At 39.5% G+C, this 21,152-nt stretch overlaps 1 protein-coding gene across 1 annotated transcript in view; it reads right to left on the reverse strand.

Moving 5' to 3' along the window:
- Positions 1–21,152, reverse strand: part of PAPOLG (poly(A) polymerase gamma) — a 42,789-nt gene that overhangs the window by 11,909 nt on the left and 9,728 nt on the right. The window contains exons 4-13 of the mRNA XM_011997783.1: positions 18,002–18,083; positions 17,661–17,770; positions 16,122–16,175; positions 14,995–15,106; positions 11,302–11,391; positions 6,886–7,024; positions 5,866–5,938; positions 4,638–4,758; positions 3,857–3,941; positions 3,422–3,475 (exon numbers count right to left, since the gene is read on the reverse strand). Of these exons, the coding sequence (XP_011853173.1) occupies positions 3,422–3,475; positions 3,857–3,941; positions 4,638–4,758; positions 5,866–5,938; positions 6,886–7,024; positions 11,302–11,391; positions 14,995–15,106; positions 16,122–16,175; positions 17,661–17,770; positions 18,002–18,083 (920 nt within the window). The remainder of the gene's footprint in view (positions 1–3,421; positions 3,476–3,856; positions 3,942–4,637; positions 4,759–5,865; positions 5,939–6,885; positions 7,025–11,301; positions 11,392–14,994; positions 15,107–16,121; positions 16,176–17,660; positions 17,771–18,001; positions 18,084–21,152) is intronic.

Here is a 21,152-nt window from a genome sequence, read left to right on the forward strand (position 1 = left end):
TGAACCTGGGAGGTGGAGGCTGCAGTGAGCTGAGATCACGCCATTGCACTCCAGCTGGGGCAACAGAGCAAGACTCCATTTCAAAAAAAAAAAAAATCAGGCCAGGTGCAGTGGCTCATGCTTGTAATCCCAGTACTTTGGAAGGCTGAGGTAGGTGGATCACCTGAGGTCAGGAGTTCGAGACCAGCCTGGCCAACATGGTAAAACCTTGTCTTTACTAAAAATACAAAAAAAAAAAAAAAAAAATTAGCTGAGTATGGTGGCGCACACCTACATTCCCAGCTACTCCGGAGGCTGAGGCAGGAGAATTGCTTGAAGCTGGGAGGTGGAGGTTGCAGTGAGCTAAGATCACCCCACTGCACTCCAGCCTGGGTGACAGAGTGAGGTTCCATCTCTAAATAAATAAATAAATAAATAAATAAAATAAAAATTTCAGCTCAATATATTAGGAACCCCATTTTAAATGCCATTGTAAACACTATTGTCAACTTTAAATATGAAAGCTATACTCAAGTAAACCAAACAGCATATTAGCTATGAATCTTTACAAGTTCATTTAAAAATTTCAGCCTAATATATCAGGAACCCCATTTAAAATGCCATTGTAGTAAATGACAAGTTAGTAGATTTCTGTGTGTTCTTTTTTTTAATAGAAGAACTAATCTATTTAATGCATTCCTGAATCTAAAATACCTTGCTTTAGTTAAGACTATAAAACAGTCATGGCTTAGGGCATGAACAAAAACTACTGGTTAATCTAGTCCTGAATCTTTTTCTACCTTCAAATCTTGTGTCTCAAACCTAAGGCTAGGCTAGGCCCATGCTTGTTAATCCCAGCACTTTGGGAAGCTGAGGCAGGAGGATCACATGAAGCTAGGAGTTCGAGATCACCTGGGGCAACAAAGTGAGACTCCATCCATATAAGATTAAAAAAAAAAAAAAAAATCAGCCAGGCATGGTGGCATGGGCCTGCAGGCCCCAGCTACTTGGGGAGCTGAGGCAGGAGGCATTGCTTGAACCCAGGAGTTTGAGGCTGCAGTATGATCACACCACTATACTCCAAACTAGGTGACACTGAGACTCATCTCTAAAAAATAAATAAATAAATCCTCAGGCTAAGATAAGTTTAAACAATGAAACTAATATTGGCACATAATATGTGAAACAATCAGCTAGACTTTGCATTTAAAACAGAATTCACGGGCTGGGTGAGGTGGCCAACGCCTGTAATCCCAGCACTTTGGGAGGCCAAGGCGGGTGGATCACGAGGTCAGGAGATCGAGACCATCCTGGCTAACATGGTGAAACCCCGTCTCTACCAGAAATACAAAAAATTAGCCGGGCAAGGTGGCGGGCACCTGTAGTCTCAGCTACTCGGGAGGCTGAGGCAGGAGAATAGCATGAACCCGGGAGGCGGAGCTTGCAGCGAGCTGAGATCGCGCCACTGCACTCCAGTCTGGGCGACAGAGCAAGACTCCATCTCAAAGAAAAAAAAAAAAAAGAATTCACTAAATTTGTATCAGATACTATCAAAATACAGTAAGTTTCATCAGATTTCTGCAATTTCATTTCTATCTCACTTAAGAAATGTGACCAATGGCAGCTTACTTATTAATGACTTATGAATTAGAATAATTACAAGAACATTTTAAGTTTTTTAAAAACATCAGCAAAAGCTTATACATTATAATTGTGTGTGTTTTAACAGTGAATCTACAAAAATCTGTGTTATTCCAGTGTCATCTAAACGACAGGTTGGCAAACTTTTTCTGTAAAGGGCTAAATAGTAAATTTTAGGGTTTCTGGGCCATACAGTCTTTGTTACACCTATTCAACTTTGCTGTCAAGCACAGAAGCAACCATAGATAATACGTAAATGAAGAAACATGGCTGTGTTCCAATAAAACTTTATAAACATAGGTGGCAGACTGAATTTGGCCTAGACCCTATTTTCTGACTCCTGATCTATACAAACAAAATACTGTTTCAGTGTCAGGACTATTTTCAGAGTCCCTTTAATTATCAATGAAATAAGGATTAAACTCTTGAAGCAAAAATAAAACAGTACTGCTGTTTTGCTTTTCCAGAAGTCAGACCCAAGGAAAGTACAACCATCTCTGGTGGTCTAATAGCTTCCGTCTGATAGAGCCAAGGATGTGAATATATGGGAGGCAGAAGGGATAAATTTAGATGCACTAGAAAGAACACACTACTTCTTGGCCACAAATATCTCCTACCTATTGACAGAAGCTTAATCTGAATGATTTAAGCCATTATCTCCTAAATTAAAAGGATATACAAAATGTCTTTTCTATTGAGTTTTGTTGGAGGTAAACATGATGGCAAAAATGAAAAACTTAGGCCAGGTGTGGTAGCTCACGCCTGTAATCCCAGCACTTTAAGAGGCTGAGGTGGGTGGATCATGAGGTCAGGAGTTCAAGACCAGCCTGGCCAAGATGGTGAAACCCCATCTCTACTAAAAATAGCCGGGTGTGGTGGTGGGTGCTTGTAATCCCAGCTACTCTGGAGGCTGAGGCAGAGAATTGCTTGAACCCAGGAGGTAGAGGCTGCAGTGAGCCAAGATCACGCCACTGCATTCCAGCTTGAGTGACACAGCGAGACTCTGTCTCAAAAAAAAAAAAAAAAAAAAAAAAAAGAAAAGAAAGAGAAAAGAAAAACTTAGACGGTGCTATCAGAATCATCCAAACTAGCTCAAAATTTTGCTTAAATCTGACTCCGAGAAGCAACAAGAAGCAAAATCTATACATGTATCTTTTGCTCATGTCCCTCCTGATTCTGAAACATTAATTTGATGGCATATTTTAAACACTGAAGCTCCACGGTGATGCACAACAATCACCAGTAAGATATAGTAATTTTACAGATCACTTGAGGTCAGGAGTTCGAGACCAGCCTGGCCAACACGGTGAAACCCCGTCTCTACTAAAAATACAAAATTAGGCACAGGGCATGGTAGTGCGCACCTGCAGTCCCAGCTACTCAGGAGGCTAAGGCAGGAGAATCACTTGAACCCAGGAGGCGGACGTTGCAGTGAGCCGAGATTATGCCACTACACTCCAGTCTGGGTGACAGAGGGAGACTCCTTCTCAAAAAAAAAAGAAGAAAAAAAGAAAAAAAAAGGCCCGGAGAGGTGGCTAAGGCCTATAATCCCAGCACTTTGGGAGGCTGAGGTGGGCAGATCACCTGAGGTCAGGAGCTCGAGACCAGCCTGACTAACATGGCAAAACTGAGATCGCGACACTGCACTCCAGCCTGGACAACCGAGACTCTGTCTCAGAAAAAAAAAAGATATAATAATTTTGAAAATCAAGCAAGAAAGTACTTTATAAATGGTAAAGCACCATATAAATAAGTTACTATCACCACACAGTAGGTAGAAAACTTGAAATAGAAGTCTTACCACTCTAGATGGTTTTCTTCTGTTGATGCGCTGGCAGTCAATACTATATAATGTCTGAAGAATTTTCAGCAACAATCAGAAAAAAAAGCCAGAAAAATTGTTACGGCCTGCTTTTTAATCATCCCCTTTTCTCCCTCCCTCTCATTGAACAAATGAGCTAATAAAGGCACACAGTTTATGAAAATTAAATGTGCTCTGATTTTCACAAAATTAATTCTAGGTCCCACAAGTAAAAAACAATTCACTCTAAAAAGTCACTAATACTGGATTAGATACTACTAGAATAAAGAAACACTCTTATCTCTTAGGATTTTTGTTCATCTATTCTGTCTTGCTTAAGAAATAAAAGAGCTGTCACCTACCATATATTAACTATGTTTAACATTCTTCTTAAAAAAAAAATCACATACATACAAAATACAAAATTTCACATACCTATACTTTTGAAAGAAATTTGGTGGCTCAAGTAGTTTGGACCAATCTGATTTGCCTTGGAGAATTTCATCTGTGACTGCAAGACCTAAATTTAAAAAAAAAAAAAAAAAAAAAAAAAAAAGGATTTTGAAAAGGGACCAGCTCTTAAATCACCCTACTACTGCAAAATCTCAAACTCCACCACACCAAATTATTATTATTTTTTTTCTTTTTTTGAGACAGTGTCTCACTCTGTCACCCAGGCTGGAGTGTGGTGGCTCTATCTTGGCTCACTGCAACCTCTACCTCCCAGGTTCAAGCGATTCTCCTGCCTCAGCCTCCTGAGTAGCTGGAATTACAGGTGCCCACCACCATGTCGGCTAATTTTCGTATTTTTAGTAGAGACAGGGTTTCACCATGTTGGCTACGCTGGTCTTAAACTCCCGACCTCGGGTGATCTGCTCGCCTCAGCCTCCCAAAGTGCTGGGATTATAGGCGTGAGCCACCACGCCCAGCCCACCCAATTCTTGAGTAACAAAATATAAACATACATTATGTTGTTTCTTAGAACACAAAAAATTAGGTTCAACCAGATTGGGCTGGCTCCATTTTTGGCCTTAATATTATCATATACTTTTGAAAACTCATTACTAAAACACAAAATAACCATACTTGAAAGAGTTTCTAATTTAGAAAGAACAGGTATAACTCTAACTGTCAATCCATAGCTACAACAGAGAATAAAAACTGCCAACCTAAAACTTGTGGGAATATGTAAAGGGCAACAGGGCTACATGTTTACCTTGTTTAAATTCTTCTACCATTACTGTTCGAGTTGATGTGGACACATTATACGTAGAATTCTGTTGTGGGTAGGCAGGGGTGATTATGGGCATGAGATGATACCTATCTGATGGATTTACCTGTGAAATTAGAAGCAGAATAACTGATCTATTCTCCTATTTCAGTTGTCCTCACTTCATTTCCCCAAAAGTCTGAAGAATATGAAATATAAATTTAATACTACATTTCCTCAAGTTTAAGAAGTACATTTTCCCTCCCCAACTACATTTATTTTTGAAGTTGGATATGTCTGATAGTCAAAGTCAAAGGAAATACTGCAGAAGTGTATTTTTCCTCAGAAAAGCTGTTAAATTGATGTGCATCTTATAAACAATGATCTCTTATAATCAAGGAAATACAGTATTATAACTACAAAAGCATTATCTGGTTTCATGGTTCTCAATCCTTTTTCACCACCCACTCAATGGATGACTTCCCCTTGGTTACCGAGAGGAATGAGCACTCACTCTAAAAGCAAATTAAAATGCAAGATATGTGAGAATTATGCTATCTTGGAACAATGAATCTGCTTTAAATTGTATCTCAAAGTAAATCTTTTATTATACTTTAGTACTTTATTATTAGTAACCAATTACTTTTTTTTCTGAGACGAAGTCTTAACTCACCCAGGCTGGAGTGCAGTGGCACAATCTTGGCTCACTGCAACCTCTGCCTCTGGGGTTCAGGCGATTCTCGTGCCTCAGCCTCCAGAGTAGCTGGGACTACAGGTGTGCACCACCATGCCCGGCTAATATTTTGTATTTTCAGTAGAGAGGGGGTTTCACCACGTTGGCCAGGCTGGTCTCGAACTCCTGATCTCAGGTGACCCACCCACCTGGGCCTCCCAAAATGCTGGGATTACAGGCGTGAACCATTGCGCCCAGCCAAGTAACCAATTATTTTTGAGACAGTTTTTCCACAATGGATTATGACACTGCCCTTGAGACACCCACTCATCTTACATGGGCGATTTTTAATGACATAACATTTGGATCAGCATCAGTGATCCAAATCATCTGCACAAAAAACAAAAAACAAAACAAAAACCACAGCAGAAGGAGCAAGAGGACAATAGTCTACAGAAGATAAGAACAGAGACAAGAGGAACTATCTTTAACTAGACTGTAATTTAGAGAAATGTCCTTTTCCTTAAAAGGTTTACAGAAACTCCATCATAAATCACATACCCGAGGATCCCAGACAGGCAAATTCAAATTGCTTTCTTCTGGTTGCTTCAGCAGCACAGGATTTGGCCATTCCCTGACATGAATAAGGCAAATTAACTTACACATGATCTCACTTCAGGTACCACATGAAACCTCATAATTATTAGATTGTTCTAACCTTCTAGAGCGAATGTTCTGGGTATTTGGTATTAAGGGGGAAAAAAAGGCTGAGCGTGGTGGCTCACACCTGTAATCCCAGCACTGTGGGAAGCTGAGGCAGGCAGATCACTTGAGCTCAGGAGTTTGAGACCACCCTGGGCATCATGGAGAAACCCTGTCTCTACTAAAAATCCAAAAATTAGCCATGCCTACCGGCGCATGCTTATAGTCCCAGCTTCTCATGAGGCTGAGGTGGGAGGATCACTTGAACCCAGGAGGCAGAGGCTGCAGTGAGCTGAGATGCATGCACTCTAGCCTGGGCAACAGAGTGAGACCCTGTCTCAATTAAAAAAAAAAAGAAGAAGAAGAAATGGGCTAAGGAAGAAGGTAAGAAGGTATACAAAGGAAAGGCTGCTCATTTTAATGCAGTGTTCTCTGAAAGGGTAAACATTACTTTTCATTAACTGTAACTAATTTGCACCTGAATCTTTCACTTCCTTCTCATTTGCTTTCATGGATTTAATTGTGATAATTCAGTAACAGCAACGGCTAACATTTACTGAAAATACTAATAAATCAAGGTGATTATCATCTCTGTTTTACAAATGAGGAAAGCTTAAACAACCTCTACATAACTAGTAATTTGCAAAGCCAAACTTATTTTAACTGCTCTCCCTAGTTAAGGGCCCACATTTACAAATCCCTGAAGAAGGCGACAACTGGATGTCCCATCATTGCCTCAAATTTGATGTTTTATATTTTTACCTTTACAAAGGAATGTAAAACAACAGAAAAGGTCTATGTATAGTTCTTATATGTCCAAACAAACTTACATATAGGTAGAGGTTAGTAAACAGTCAAAGAACACATATAAATACTTACCACTTGGAAAAAACTAAAAAGAACTTATGAACTAAAGTAGATGCTGCTGCATTTGGATACAATTGGCAAGTTCTTGCAACTAGCATTGCCCAGGAGACACCACCAAGGAATCCTAGCATGTTGGAATAAATACCACGTCCTAGAAAATCAACATATTTGCTAATTACTATTAGGACCTACTATCTGTGACATTCTTTTTATTTTTTCTGCTCTCTACAAGGTGAATGAATATCCGTGACATTCAACAAGGTAACTGTATTCATAAGACGGTTGGTTAGAAATTTTCCCCTATAAACAAAACATTAAAACTGATAAGCAGACCTTCACATAAGGCCTATAGTCTAATTAGCAAACCGTAAGTTGCTAATCTTACCCTCCTTACTTTCCCTTCTAATATAGACACCTCCATTCTTTGCCTCAGTTCCAACTGCTCAACTGGGCTCCACTGATATTACATTGAAATTCCCCATTTTTCAGTATTTATGATTGAGAGAAAAATGAAAGGAAGGAGATATGTGAAGAGACAATGGGGAAGAATGACTATTTAATTAATAATCACATTCATGGGTATTTTAAAATCAAGTGTAAAGCTGAAGACTTCAGTATTTCACAGAATTTGGATACCTCTCCATAAAGTAGAATACACCACTGATATTACTCATTTCTATGATTTTTTTTTCTTAAGAGATGGCTTCTCACTCTGTCACCCAGACTGAACTGGCACAATCATAACTCACTGTAGCCTCAAACTCCCGGGCTCAACTGATCCTCCACCTCAGCCTCTCGAGCAGCTATAACTACAGGGGTGCACCACCATGGCTGTCATGACCGATTCTCATATAGCTATCTGTATTACGTCCCGCCAAGCGAGCAAAAGAAGAACACCTACAAAATACCAATTTCAGACATGGTAAACATGAAAAATATGCATCTAATGGACAAAACATGGCATTTAATCTTTAAGGAAGGGCAAATTGTTCATGTTATCCCATCAGGGCAAATTTTAACTATACAAGACACTTGAGCCCAAGGACAAATTCTACTTGCTTAATATCTTGTTAGACCTGCACTGTCCAATATGGTAGCCACAAGCCATGTGTTGCTATTTTTAAACTTGTAACAGCTTTATTGAGATGTAATTCACATAACATAAGATTCGTCCATTTAAAGTACACAATTCAATGGTTTTTAGTATAGAGTTGTGCAATCATCAACATGATCAATTCTAGAATGTTTTCAGCACCCCAAAAAGAAACTTTTAACTGTCATGCTCAGCCAGGTACTGTGGCTCACACCTGTAATCCCATTACTTTGGGAGGCCAAGGCAGGACTGGTTGAGCTCAGGAGCTTGAGACTAGCCTAGGTAACATAGCAACACCTCGTCTCTGCTTAAAAAAAAAAAAATTAGCCAGGCGTGGTAGCTCACGCCTGTAATCCCAGCACTTTGGGAGGCTGAGGCGAGCAGCTGTCTCTTATACACATCTAGATGTGTATAAGAGACAGACTTGGGAGGCTGAGGCAGGAGAACGGCGTGAACCCGGGAGGTGGAGCTTGCAGTGAGCCAAGATCGTGCCACTGCGCTCCAGCCTGGGCAACAGAGCAGGACTCTGTCTCAAAAAAAAAAACAAAAACAAAAATAAAAGCAAACAAACAAAAAAATTCGCCGGGCATGGTGGCATATGCCTGTAGTCCCAGCTACTCAGGAGGCTACAGTGGAAGTATTGCTTGGGCCCAGCAGGTCGAGGCTGTGGTAAGCTATGATTACACCACTGCATTCTGGCCTATGAGACAGAGCAAGTCCCTGTCTAAAAAAATAAAATGAAATAAAACAAATATAAAGGCATACCTCGTTTTATTGTGTTTTGCTTTATTACACTTCACAGATACTGAGTTTTTTACAAATTGAAGGGTTGCGGCAACCCTGAGTTGAGCAAATCTGTAAGCAACATTTTTCTAACAGCATAAGCTCTCACTTCATGTCTCTGTGTCACATTTTAGTAATTCTCACAATATTTCAAACTTTTTCATTATTATTATATCTGTTATGGTGACTTGTGATCAGTGATCGTTGATGTTACTATTGTAATTGTTTTGGGGCACCACAGACTGAGCCCATATAAGACGGTGAACTTAGTTGGTTAATGTGTATGTTCTGAATGCTCCACCAACTGGTCATTACCCATCTCTCTCCCTCTCCTCAGGTCTCCCTATTCCTTGAGACACAATACTTAAATTAGGCCAATTAAGAACCCTTAACGGCCTCGAAGTGTTCAAGTAAGAGTCACATGTCTCTCACTTTAAATCAAAAGCTAGAAAAGATTAAGCTCAGTGAAAAACACATTTTGAAAGCTATGATAGTCTGAAAGTTATGCTCCTTGTGCCAATCAGTTAACCAAGTTGTGAATGCCAAGGAAAAGTTACTGACAGAAATTACAAGTGCTATTCTCCAGTGAATATAGGAACGACAAAAAAGTAAAACTGCCTTATTGCTGATAGAAAAAATTTTTTTGTTGTTGAGACGGTCTTGCTGTCACCCAGGCTGGAGTGCAGTGGTGAGATCTCAGCTCACCACAACCTCCACCTCCCAGGTTCAAGTGATTCTCCTGCCTCAGCTTCCTGAGTAGCTGGGATTACAGGCGCACGCCACCACGCCCAGCTAAATTTTGTATTTTTAGTAGAGATGGGGTTTCACTATGTTGGTCAGGCTGATCTCGAACTCCTGACCTCATGATCCGCTTGCTCTGGCCTCCCAAAGTGCTGGATTACAGGTGTGAGCCACTCCACCCGGCTGCTAATAGAAAATTTTAATAGTCTGGATGAAAGATAAACAAGACACAAAGTTTCCTTAGGCCAAAGTCTAATCCAGAGCAAAGTCCTAACCTCTCTTCAATTGTATGAAGGCTGAGAGAGGTGAGGAAGGTGCACAAGAAAAGTCTGAAGCTAGTAAAGATTGGTTCATAAGGTTTAAGGAAAGAAGCCATCTCCACAACATAAAAGTGCAACAAGTGCTGAGGCAGAAGCTGCGGGAAGTTATTCAGAAGATCTAGCTAAAATCATTGATGAAGGTGGCTACACTAAACAACAAATTATCAGTGTAGATGAAACAGCCTTATACTGGAAGAAGATGCCATCTAGGACTTTCACAGCTAGAGAGGAGAAGCTTGGTTTCAAAGCTTCAAAGGGTAGGTGATTCTCTTGTTAGATGACAGCACAGCTGTTTACATCATGGTTTAATGAGTATTTTAAAGCCCATTGGTGAGATCTACTGCTCAGAAAAAAAAAAGATTCCTTTCTAAGTAAGACTGCTCTTTGACAATGCACCTAGTCACGCAAGAGCTCTAGTGGACATATACTAGGAGATTAAAGTTATTTTCATATCTGCTAATACAGCATCTATTCTGTAGCCCATGGATCAAGGAGTTATCTTCTTGTTTTACCATTTAAGAAACACATTTTGGAGCCGGGCTTGATGGCTCACGCCTGTAATCCCAGCACTTTGGGAGGCCGAGGCCAGCGGATCACAAGGTCAGGAGTTCCAGCCCAGCCTGACAAACATGGTGACATCCCACCTCTACTAAAAATACAAAAAATTACCGAGGTATGGTGGTGCGTGCCTGTAGTCCCAGCTACTTGGGAGGCTGAGGCAGAAGAATCACTTGAACCCAGGAGGTGGAGGTTGCTGTGAGCTGAGATTGCACCACCGCACTTCAGCCTGGGCGACAGAGCGAGACTCTGTCTCAAAAAAAAAAAAAAAAAAAAAGACTACAGTATAATGTAAATGTAACTTTTATATGCACTGGGAAACAAAACAAAAAAGTTGTAATTTGCTTTACTGCAGTTGTCTGGAACCAAACCTGCAATATCTCAGAGGTGTGCTTAAATAATAATACAGAATGTCCTATGCTAGCTCAGTGGTAAGCAAACGGATTTTTATGAACCTAAATATATGAACTATATATATACACACACATATATAAAAACTAGTAACAGTTCCAGGCTTTATTAGAAAAGTGTTATAAGGTAAAAACAAGTGAAAGTTATCACTGTGGGCTCTTCACTTAATGAACACCTACTACAGTGAAAACCAGACTCTGCGGGTGGGAATACAAAGATATATAAGATGGTGCTACCCACAGGGAGGGTGTCAGTCTTCAACTTCTGAATTATTCTGACTGCCTGACTGAACCTAAGACGAAAAATCAGGGGCTTTTAGTTTTTACCCAAGTTAGGAAGAGGTACACTACTTTTCAAAACACCATAACCATTGTACCCGAAAAACAAATAGCTACTCCAGAGTTTATTGGCCCTCAACCTCCAACAATATCATTAGATTCAAAGTTTCTATATGTGCTTCTAACACTGGCAAGAGAAAATTAGAATTTTATAATGCAAACATAGAAGACTAGGGATACTTACGTTTTGCCCATAATTTGACAGCTCTTAGGGTGAGTCTAAAAGTTTCTTTATTTGGCACTAAATGCAAAATTTCATCAGTAACTCTACATCCTGAAAAAGACAAAGCATTCATTTTTCAATATGCAGCAAATAGTTAATTCAAATACCCTCCTAACTTCCAGACTCTCGAATACTAAAAATATGAAAGATAATAAAACATCAGGGTTTATTTTATGTATATGAAATTTAGCACTTAGGAGAAATCAGTTTGTTTTAGGATAATTAAAAAATACATGGGTAATGCAATCCAAAATGTGATGTGTCTGAGTACTTTTTAGTTTTCTTCCATATTTGACTGTTAATCAAATACCTCCCAATTACAACACTGTAATTACTTCAATGTAAACCTTTTCCACAAATACTGTAATTTACTGTTACAATCTGGAAATACACCAAAGTCCAATAGTGATTTGGTTAAACAAAAGACACTATAAAACAGTGGTTCTCAATCCCAGCCCTTTGGGAGGCCGAGGTGGGTGGATCACCTGAGGTCAGGAGCTCGACACCAGTCTGGCCAAAATGGTGAAATCCTGTATGTTTCCCCAAAATGGTGAAACATACAAAAATTAGCTGGGTGTGGTGGTGGGCATCTATAATCCCAGCTACTCAAAGGGCTGAGGCAGGAGAATCGCTTGAACCCAGGAGGCGGTGGTTGTAGTGAGCCGAGATTGCGCCACTGCACTCCAGCCTTGGCAACAGAGTGAGACTCCGTCTCAAAAAAAAAAAAACAAAAAAAACAAAAAAAACAAAAAATGGTCTGGGTACCCCTGGGAATCTGTGAGGTCAAACTTTTTTTATAATAATACTAAGGCTTTCTTTGCTTTTTTCACCGTGTTAACATTTGCACTGATGGTGCAAAAGAAACAGTGGATAAAACTGCAGGTACCTTTGCAGTCAATCAAGATGGGGCAACAAACTGTACTAGCAGAAAAAAATATCTTCACTACCAAACATTTGCAGTTAAAAATAAAGGTGGGGAAAGAACACGTGAGACTGTGTGAGTTGTAAGCTGAACCACCTGCTTTTTTCAAGGAACACCAGTTTTACCTGAAAAAGTAACTGGCAGATGAACTATAGTTATTCAGTGAGGTATTTCTTTTAAAATGAACAAAAGGAACCCCTCCGTTCAAGTAAAATGACAAAATTTGTTGCCAACAATAAAATTTAACCTTTCAAGTCAAACATGAATTTTAGACAACTTTTATCTGTTACTATGAACTTGACACCTTTCCATACTTTTCTGTTGAGACTGGTGGTGATATTAATGAATGCTAGTTTTTTTTTTTCACATTTTATAGTGAAATGTGTATTAACATTTGGAAGATCCAAGTAACTTTGTGACCCAATATTTTCCAAATGACCAAGGCATGATAGTACAGAATCATGCATGAATAAAGGGACCACTCAAAGAACAAGACAGATCAGTGGATTGTTATGTAACAGAATACAAAAAGTCTGATATGATTTTAGACTCCATACTCTAACCTTTAAGAAACTATCATTTTTATTCAGCAACAAAACAGAATATGGATGAACCTCACAAACATGCCAAATGAAAGAACCCTTATGCAAAAGACCACATAGGATTCTCTTTATATGAAATGTCTTTAAGAGGCAAATCTACAAAGAAAGCAAGCACATTAGTGGTTGCCTGGGACTGGGGACTGGAAGGGGAAATGACTGCAAATGTGTATAAAGCATCTTTCGAGAATGATAAAATATTCTAACATTGGATTGTAGTGTACTAAAGACCAGTGAAGGCCAGGTGAGGTGGTTCACATCTGTAATCCCAGCACTTTGGGAGGCCAAGGTGGGCGGATCACCTGATATCAAGAGTCGGAGGCCAGTGTGACCTACATGGAGAAACCCTGTCTCTAATAAAAATACAAAAAAATCAGCCGGGCGTGGTGGCACATGGCTGTAATCTCAGCTACTCAGGAGGCTGAGGCAGGAGAATCGCTTGAACCCAGGAGGCGGAGGTTGCAGTGAGCTGAGATCGCGCCATCGCACTTCAGCCTGGGCAACAGTGTGAGACTCCGTCTCCAAAAAAAAAAACGAAAGAAAAGAAAAAGACCAGTGAGGTGCACACCTGAAAAGGATAAATTTAACGGTATGTAATTATATCTCAATAAAACTGTTAAAAAGAAAAAAAAGTCACTGGTCAAGAAGAACATCTATAATTATCTGAAAAGGCTATGAAAACACTCCTCCCTTTTCCAATTAATTTTTTTTTTTTTTGAGGCGGAGTCTTCACTCTGTCGCCCAGGCTGGAGTGCAGTGGCGCGACCTCGACTCACTGCAAGCTCCGCCTCCCGGGTCCGCGCCATTCTCCTGCCTCAGCCTCCCAAGTAGCTGGGACTACAGGCGCCCACCACCGCGCCCGGCTAATTTTTTGTATTTTAGTAGAGACAGAGTTTCACCGTGTTAGCCAGGATGGTCTCGATCTCCTGACCTCGTGATCCGCCCGCCTTGGCCTCCCAAAGTGCAGGGATTACAGGTGTGAGCCACCACGCCCGGCCCCTTTTCCAATTAAGAGGACAGATATTTTTTCGTTCTTTTTTGAGATGGAGACTCGCTCTGTCACCCTGGCTGGAGTGTGGTGGCATGATCTTAGCTCACTGTAACCTCTGCCTTCTGGGTTCAAGCGATATTCCTGCCTCCGTCTCCCGAGTAGCTGGGATTGCAGGCAAGCACCACCTCGCTTGGCTAATTTTTTATTTTTAATAGAAACGGGGTTTGCCATGTTGTACAGGCTGGTCTCAAACTCCTGACCTCAGGTGATCCGCCTGCCTCGGCCTCCCAAAGTGCTGGCATTAGACGCATAAGCCACCGCACCCGGCCTCTTTTTTTTTTTTTTTTCTAGACAGGGTCTCGCTCTGTCACCTAGGCTAGAGTGCAGTGGTGTAATTACGGCTCACTGCAGCCTCCACCTCCTGAGCTCAGGTGATCCTCCCACCTCAGCCTCCTGAGTAGCTGGAACTACAGGCGAGTGCCACTACATCCAACTAAATTTTTTGTATTTTTTATAGGGATGGGGTTTCAACATGTTATCCCAGCTGGTCTGGAACTCCCAGGCTCAAGTAATCCATTCACCTTGGCCTCCCAAAGTGCTGGTATTATAGGCTTGAGCCACCACGCCCAGCCAGATTTTCTTCTTATATGTTAACCAAAACAAAATATTACAATTGACTGTAGACACAAATAAGAATCTAGCTGTCTTCTATCAGGTCAAATATTAAAGAGATTTGTAAAATGCAAAAAAAAAAAAAAAGTCATTCTTCACACACAAGTTAATGGGTTTATTATTTATAAATGACTAAGTATTTTTTAAATTTCTCAGTTTTTATTTCTAACATGGTAAATATTGAAAGATATAACCCACATAAACAAAAGCTTTTTGGGGTCCTCCATAAATCTTAAGAGTGTAAAGAAGTCTTGAGACCAGTAAGTTTGAGAACCACTACTATATATATACACAGTCTTTCAAATAAATTCGTGGTTTTTAGGATTCTTAAATGTGGTCACATTATCTGTATAAACAAAATTACATTTTAAACTGAGTCCAATCTCCAAAATTGAATTATTAGTCAATTCTGCAAAAATGTATCTAATTGTTTTGAAGCAGGTATCTGAGATTTCTTTTTAGAAGCTTACCATTTAAGCTGCGAATACACCTTATATCAAGGCTTCTCAGGCGAGAGTCGTCTCTTAGATCTAAATTATCTGATATGGTTTGTATTGCCAGTCTTGCAAAGACTAGATCAATCTTTGGAAAGATGCGAAAAAAGAGAAAAAAATTACATTTTCTCCTTTCAATCCATCCTCTCCCATCCCACCATAAAAATGTGAAAACCTCTGATTATTAGTTTGGGAAGTTCTACCAAAGCTTCAATAGGCCTCTATAGGCAATCTCACATGGGAAAATAACTGTAAAGTTTTGTTAAGGTAATTAAACTTTCGAATTAATGAAAGCATTTAAATTTTAGCATATATGCCAAGCATAAAAAAAAAAAAAAAACAAAGCCTTATGAGCAAATTTCTAGATAAAGATAGAAGATCCAACACACATTTACATTCGCTCCCTCTTGAAACCTCACTAAAATACCAGAAAAATTTAATTTAGTTTTTTTGTTTAGTATTATTTTTATTTTAAATGCAAAATTCACTAGGACAAAGAACAGAAAGTGACAACAGCAAAAGCTATGAAAGCTGGAAAGCAGATGGACAAGTGGTAACAGACCCAGTAGACCTAAGAAAGCAGGTAAAAATGTTGTATCTAGGAAATAAGGTCAGGAGGCTGTAAATAAATACAGACATAAATAAAAAGGCACATTTAAAGAATAAAATAGTATTCTTAGAAATTAAAAATATGGGCTGGGCGCAGTGGCTCACACCTGTAATCCCACCATTTTGGGAGGCTGAGGTGGGTGGATCACGAGGTCAGGAGATTGAGACCATCCTGGCTAACATGGTGAAACCCCATTTCTACTAAAAATACAAAAAATTAAGCCAGGTGTGGTGGTGTGTGCCTGGAATCCCAGCCACTCAGGAGGCTGAGGTGGAAGGATCACTTGAACTCAGATGCTCAAAGGTGCAGTGAGTTATGATTGTGTCACTATACTCCAGCCTGGGCCACAGAGTTAGACCCCATCTCTTTATTTAAAAAAAAAAAAAGAGATTTGATTTTTTAAAATACGCACTTATGTTAAGCCTGTTTTCAGAAAACAAACTTACGAGTTAAACAGTTCAATTGTAAAGTCACAAAAATATTAAACACTTACTTCAATACCATCAAATTCAAATTTTATAACAGGTACAAAGGCATCTTCTACAGCCTACAAAAAAGGAAAACAATTATAACATACAGGTGTAATCCCTTCTTTATCCTTCCTAACTACCAATAATGTGAATATCTTTGCTCCCAATTTGTATTTTAACTCAACAAAGTGAAAATGCTTTTGGTCTTACATTCCAGGTATTTCTACTTTGTGACCTGTATTATGTAAGAAACACAAAATGCTTATAATGGTATCTAATTTATTATCCCTCTAAAAATATTCCTCAGAACTGGAAAGCAAAACTGCTATCATCTGCAGCCATAAAAAAGAATGAGTTCATGTCCTTTGTAGGGACATGGATGAAACTGGAAGCCATCATTCTCAGCAAACATAGGAACAGAAAACCAAACACTGCATGTTCTCACTTATAAGTGAGAGCTGAACAATGAGAACACATGGACATAGGGAGAGGAACGTCACACATTGGGGCCTGTCTGAGGGTGGGGTACAAGGGGAGGGAGAACATTAGGACAAATACCTAATGCATGCAGGGCTTAAAACCTAAATGACAGGTTGATGGGTACAGCAAACCACCGTGGCACAAGTATACCTATGTAACAAACCTGCACGTTCTGCACATGTATCTTAGAACTTAAAGTAAAATTAAAAAACAAACAAACAAACAAAAAAACAAAAAGCTGCTATTATCTGGGTACTTATAATTTCTTGAGTCTAAACTGAAAACTGATTATTTAGAAAGGCTACTAGGGTTAGAAATTTTAAAATAATGAGAGCTCATGATTTATATATTAAAAATTTAATTAATACAGTTGAGATTAGTAGAAATAATGGTTTTCTGAGTCTTCCTTAACTCCCCAACCTAATAAATTCTTAACTTCCTTATCTAAAAACATTCCCAGATTCCCCAAATATCACAGATTCTTTGACCTTCACCTTATTCTAGTACTTCAGAATGCATTAACACTGTTGTTTATTTAGTTCACATAACCCCCCTTCAACAAACAATGTCAGGTTTACTACTGTATCTGTAAGACTAATGACAGCATCTAACAAATTACTGGTGCTGAAATTTTATTTGCTGAATGAACGGCTAGATATACACATATAAAGAGTTACTAACTGAACTTTACACATAATAGCACTCATCATTTGATATGTATCAATCATTATTGGCTATTACAGTAAATGGTTTATGTAAATATCTCATCAATACTCAAAAACCTTATAAAAAAGTTATTACCACCTCTCCATTTTACAGATTGGGAAACAGGCTCAGAGGATTAGGTTACCTGACCAAGATCTAGGAGCTATTATGTAGTAGATTCTAGATGCCAACCCAAGTCTGTATAACTCTAAGGCCCATGTTCTTAATCATCATTTAATCATCACGTATTAAAGTTACTCTTATTAAATATCTCCTAATAGTAACTTAGGAGGTATTTCAATAGTCTGAAGCCCTAGCTTTTATAGATATTTGTTACTAATCTAAATTCAAAATATTAAATGCCAGAGGATACTTACTCTTAAGTTTCTAATGCCATCTTGATGTTTCAATTTTTCAAAAAAAGACTGAAAAAAATCAGATCTCTCCACGTGTCTTGGAGCTACACAAAGTGCATCAATGTCAGCTCCTGTAAATTAAAGTAGTTCTTAAGAAGAATATATTATGTGTTATATTTTTTGTTAAAGTACACTCAAACATATGCACAGAAGAAAGTATGGAAGCTAGGTACAAGAAAATGTTAACAATGATTAGCTGTAAGTAGTGAAATAATGGGAACTTTGTTCTCCTGTATTTTCTAATTATGAACAAGAGTTTGTCATTGAATGTTCTTAGCACTAGAACACAGAAAAGCAGTTACCTTTGGTGTGTACTCCAAGCCTATAGGATCCAAATGTGAAAATTTTACCACCAACAGTAGCCACAACAGAAGGTGGGAGGTTCTAAAATAAAATTAAGCAGAAGATATTCAATTATTCAAATTATTTAGCACAAAAGTCACCTCAACGTTGGCTGCGCGTGGTGGCTCACACCTGTAATCCCAGCACTTTGGGAGGTTGAGGCCAGCAGATCACCTGAGGTCAGGAGTTTGAGACCAGCCTGGCCAACATGGCAAAACCCCTTCTCTACTAGAAATACAAAAGTTAGCTGGGCCTGGTGGTGGGCGCCTGTAATCCTAGCTACTTGGTAGGCTGAGGCAGGAGAATCACTTGAACCTGGGAAGTGGAGGTTGCAGTGAGCCGAGATCGTGCCATTGTACTCCAGCCTGGGGAACAAGAGCGAAACTCCACCTCAAAAATTAAAAAAAAAGAAAAAAAAAAAATCACCATAATGTCTACTGGCCTTTATTGAGCAAATGATCAGACTTGTCAACTTTGTCAAGATTAGACTTGTAAAAGTACTTCACAGATCCTCTGACTGTGATTTGAAGTAGTAAGGGTATTACCAGAGGGAAGACAAAACAAATTCACCCCCACTACACATGCATACATCTCTTTTTTTTTTTTTTTTTTTGAGACGGAGTCTCGCTCTGTTGCCCAGGCTGGAGTGCAGTGGCCAGATCTCAGCTCACTGCAAGCTCCGCCTCCCGGGTTCACGCCATTCTCCTGCCTCAGCCTCCCAAGTAGCTGGGACTACAGGCGCCCGCCACCTCGCCCGGCTAGTTTTTTGTACTTTTTAGTAGAGACGGGGTTTCACCGTATTAACCAGGATGGTCTCGATCTCCTGACCTCGTGATCCACCCGTCTCGGCCTCCCAAAGTGCTGGGATTACAGGCTTGAGCCACCGCGCCCGGCCGCATACATCTCTTATCTGAAGAAAAGCTTTTCTTTTTAATCACTTGACCATACATGTCCCCTCCAATTGCCTGTCTTTTGCTTCATCACTCTTTTGGTAGTCACCAAGGAACTCTCACCAAACTAATGTGCTTTCAGCTCTCTAAAACATAATACTCTTGGCCAATCCATATCCCCTTTAGTTTTTGTGACAGGTATGTTTAATTTCTTGATTCTAGCTGTACAACCTTTCTGCAAGAACGGGGTCATTCCTGACATGATCTCCTTATGAGAGCTATTCCAATAAGCTTAATTAACATTTCTTGGATTATAACATAATTAAAATGCTACCTTTTGGCTGGGCATGGTCATGTCTGCAATCCCAGCACTTTGGGAGACTGAGGCAAGAGGACCACTTGTGTCCAGTTCAAGACCAGCCTGGGCAACACAATGAGACTCCATCTCTACAAAAAATAAAAAATTAGCTGGGCATGGTGGTGTGTGCCTCTAGTCCAGCTACTCGGGAGGTTGTGATGGGAGGACTGCTTGAGCCCAGGAGGTTGAGCCTCAGCAAGAGTGAAATCCTACCTCAAAAAAAAAAAAGAAAAAAAAGAAAAAAAGCTAATTTTCACCTCTCTTCAGAGCCAATTCCAAAACCCCATCAGATATTCACTCAAGTATCCTGATCCACTTCAATATCCAGCCTCAAGCAAGCAAAAAAAATTATTCCAATGCTAACAGATACTGCTTCTGAGTTCTCTATTTTTGTTCCTCATTTTCCTCACTGCCCAAACCTTTTCCTTCTTCTTGGCTTACCAATTCTTAGCTTATATCCCTCAAATTTGTGGCCTCCTTTCTATTCAACGAATACTCCCCTAATTCTTGGCTATTTAATGGCATCCTAAACTACCCTCTAATTAATCTTCCTTTTCTCTTTCACTATCTTGTATAAAATTCACTGGCTGATGTTCTTAAATTACTCTATTAAATATAGCTGTTCTACTCAAAAGTTGCCAATGCCTTCTTCTCTAACTACTGAGGTAAGGATCCTTGGGCCTGTTGTTGAAAATCTCCACATGTTCCTAGGGATCCTTCTTGCCTTCTTATCTTCCTTTCTGAAGCTCCAACTACCAACCAACCAACCAACCAACCAACCAACCAACATGGTTACAGAATCCAGCCTCCTTTCCACTGCATTTGCCATTGTCCCTGCCTCAAGTGCTTGCCCATCCTCTCTGGGCATCTTTTGTTTTTTGGGTTTTTTTTTTTTAAAAAACAGATGGAGATGGGGTCTCACTGTGTTGCCCAGGCTGAAGTAAGCACAGCAGTGTGATCTTAGCTCACCGCAGCCTCAAACTACTGAGCACAAAATATTCCTCCTGCCTTGGCTTCCAGAGTATCTGAGACTACAGGCATGTACCACCGCGCCTGGATAATTTTTAAATAATTTTTGTAAAGATGAGGTCTTGCTTTGTTGCCCAGGCTGGTCTCAAGTTCCTGTTTTTAAGCAATCCCCCTGTGTCGGCCTCCCAGAGTGTTGAGATCACGGGCATGAGCCACAATGTCCAGCTTCTGGCTATCAGTATCATCCACTTTTGGAAGTTCACTTCAAGTTCCACCTCTTCCATGAAGCCTTCCCTGGTTATCCTTACTCCCTAACAAGCTTTTTTTTCCTCTGTGCTCTCTGCCCTTAAAATTCTTAAATTCTTTTTTGCTATATTTACTGACTTTTTTGGTATGTAAAATCATATTTAATCTTTAATATTTAAATTTCTCAAAGTTAAGAACTTTGTCTACTACTTCTCTGTATTTTCTCACAATGTCCAGTACAAGTTCTGAAGAATAATATGTGCTGATTAACTTCACCTTGAATAAAAGTATCTATATAATAGGATATTATGCTTAACGCCTCTGTGTAATGAATATTAACGTTCAGAGTATCACAAATAATTTTATAGCTAAAAAGAAGTCAGTAAATTTATTAATCAGATTTTTTAAAGAGACAGAGTCTCGTTATGCTGCCAGGCTGGCCTTGAACTCTTGGGCTCAAGATCTTCCTGCTTCAGCCTCCTGAGTAGCTGGGACTACAGGCATGCACCACTATGCCCAGGAATCTATAAATTTATTCATAATTAACATGAATGAAATGGACAGAGAAGCCAGGACCTTAAAAAAATCTTTTAGTTCACATTTCTACTTTGAGAAGTCTGATTCTTGGATGATTTATGAGAAAGTGAT

The sequence above is a fragment of the Mandrillus leucophaeus genome, unplaced genomic scaffold (genome assembly GCF_000951045.1).
Source record: "Mandrillus leucophaeus isolate KB7577 unplaced genomic scaffold, Mleu.le_1.0 Scaffold547, whole genome shotgun sequence".
Lineage (NCBI taxonomy): Eukaryota > Metazoa > Chordata > Mammalia > Primates > Cercopithecidae > Mandrillus > Mandrillus leucophaeus.